General features: G+C 46.8%; 1 protein-coding gene across 1 annotated transcript; it reads right to left on the bottom strand.

Annotated features, from left to right (window-relative positions):
* Positions 1 to 438: 438 nt before the first annotated feature.
* Positions 439 to 1742, bottom strand: LOC307025250 (somatostatin receptor type 2). The gene has a single exon (XM_079659890.1). The coding sequence runs from the start codon at positions 1477 to 1479 to the stop codon at positions 460 to 462; it is 1020 nt and encodes a 339-aa protein (XP_079516016.1). The 5' UTR covers positions 1480 to 1742; the 3' UTR covers positions 439 to 459.
* Between the last annotated feature and the right edge of the window lie 216 nt (positions 1743 to 1958).

Raw genomic sequence — 1958 nt, 5'->3', positions numbered from 1 at the left:
CAGCCGCGCAGCCAGTCGGTACTTGAACTCTGAACCAACACCTTTCTGATAAAAAAACATCTCAATCTCTACATACACTTGATGAAACACCTATATTTTAGACAATATTACCTCAAAATTCAGATCACATCGGTCAAGAGAGCTCAAAAGATATGTACAGCCTCAATATATTCCAAGTCAAGGTTAAAAAACTAAATAAATGTATCCACAAACCATCACATAAATCTGAAGAAGTATCTGCAGTGCATCATGAGAGGGAATTCACGAACAAAATTCAACAAAATGTTGCAAATCTGATAACATAGGACAAGTAAAATCAAAGAAATTAGGTACAACAATGTATTCAAAGTCAAGAAAAGTAAAAAATCAGAATGTATCACATATCTAAATGTCTTTTTAAATAAGTTGGAAGACGTATCATGCAGTGACCGGATATTGAGTGCGTTTTTAACCGTCTCTCTATGCCAGAATGGTCAAACTTGCGTCATTTAAGTCATACCGTTCAGTGTTGCATTGCATGCTGGGAGGTGATTTGGCGGCGGGGCAGAGGAGGGTCCGGAAGTATCTCCGAAAGGTTTCGGAAAAGCATGCGTAGAGGATGGGGTTGGCACAGCTCCACGAGTACGACAGCAGCACTATGAACTCAAAGGCTCTGGCGAAGGTCAAATACAAGCCCGTTTGGTACAGAGCGTAGAAGTTCAAGGTGTAAAACGGTAGCCAGCATATCCCGAAAACCACCACGACTGCAACCACCATTTTTGTGACCTGTGACTCCACACGGTGGGTCTCAAAGTTCGGCGTTGTCGTTGTCGTCATCCGGATCCGTTGGGACCTCATTGTTAGCAGAAGCGCCGCGTAGGAAGCCGTCATGACGGTAAAAGGCAAAGCAAACCCCATGACGAAGGTGTAGGAAAGAACTCCGAGCCACCAGGCGTCCGAATCGAGGTCCGGTATGCACAAACCTCGATCGGAGGAGAAGTGAAGCGCCATGGGTAGGATGGTCAGAAGAGAGAACAGCCAAAGGAACGCCGAGACGATCTTTGCCCAACGAGGCGTTCTCCAACGGGCGAACTTCAGAGGATCGGCCAACGCCATGTAGCGGTCGATACTCATCGCTGTGAGACAGAAGATGCTGGTGAACTGGTTGAGGCCGTCCAGAACCATCACCACTTTGCACGCTATGTCGCCAAACATCCACTTATTCTGGAAGTTCTGGCTCACGATGAAGGGAAGACCCACCATGAAGAGTCCGTCAGCGAGCGCCAGGTTGAAGATGTAAACCGTGGTGGAAGATGAGAGTTTGTCCAATTTCAAAATGGCAATAACGACGAGGGAGTTCCCGGCGAGTCCCAGGATGCAGACCACCAAGTACAGTATAGCCATGGTGATGCGAAAACCATCAACATCGTCCTTGTATAATAAATGATCATCCACAAAGGTGGTGTTGGAGTATATATCGGAAACGAATGGGGGGTCCATTGTGCCTGGAATGATTGATCAGAAAAGAAACACAGAAATGCTGTTTGAATTCCCTGGAAAGCAGCTCGGCTCTTGACGCTCGTTGGTGGAAGTAAAAAGTTCAACAACTCATCTGAAAAAGCTGAAAATCAAACAGTGTTTTCAAGGTTCAAGAGCAGCCAGGCTTCAGCAACTCTTCAATTGGCCCCATGAAGTCAATCCTTTTATCTTGAGAAAAAGAAAAGCACCTGCATTACTCCAAGTGTGCACGCTTCTTTCTGGTTCCCTTGAGCACACTTAGGAGCCACTAACACACTCAATTTGAAATGACCAGGATTGCCACTGAACACTCTTTCTCCCTGGGAGCTCCTTTATATGTCTTCCCCCCACAGTGTGTGTGAGGAGTGTGTGTGGACCCCCCTCCCCGATTTGTCTCCAGAGATTGTGATAAACTCCTCCTCAATGCCCCCCCCCCCCCCCCCCCAGTTCCTGTGCCGTAA

This window comes from Notothenia rossii (assembly GCF_949606895.1).
Source record: "Notothenia rossii genome assembly, chromosome: 11".
In the NCBI taxonomy this organism is placed as follows: Eukaryota; Metazoa; Chordata; class Actinopteri; order Perciformes; family Nototheniidae; genus Notothenia; species Notothenia rossii.
Note: the sequence above shows the minus strand (reverse complement) of the source record. Positions and strands in the feature narration are given on the sequence as shown.

Bases quoted from the DNA above. Each gene is read 5' to 3' on its own strand.
- LOC307025250 (XM_079659890.1), bottom strand. From the start codon at position 1,479: ATGGACCCCCCATTCGTTTCCGATATATACTCCAACACCACCTTTGTG.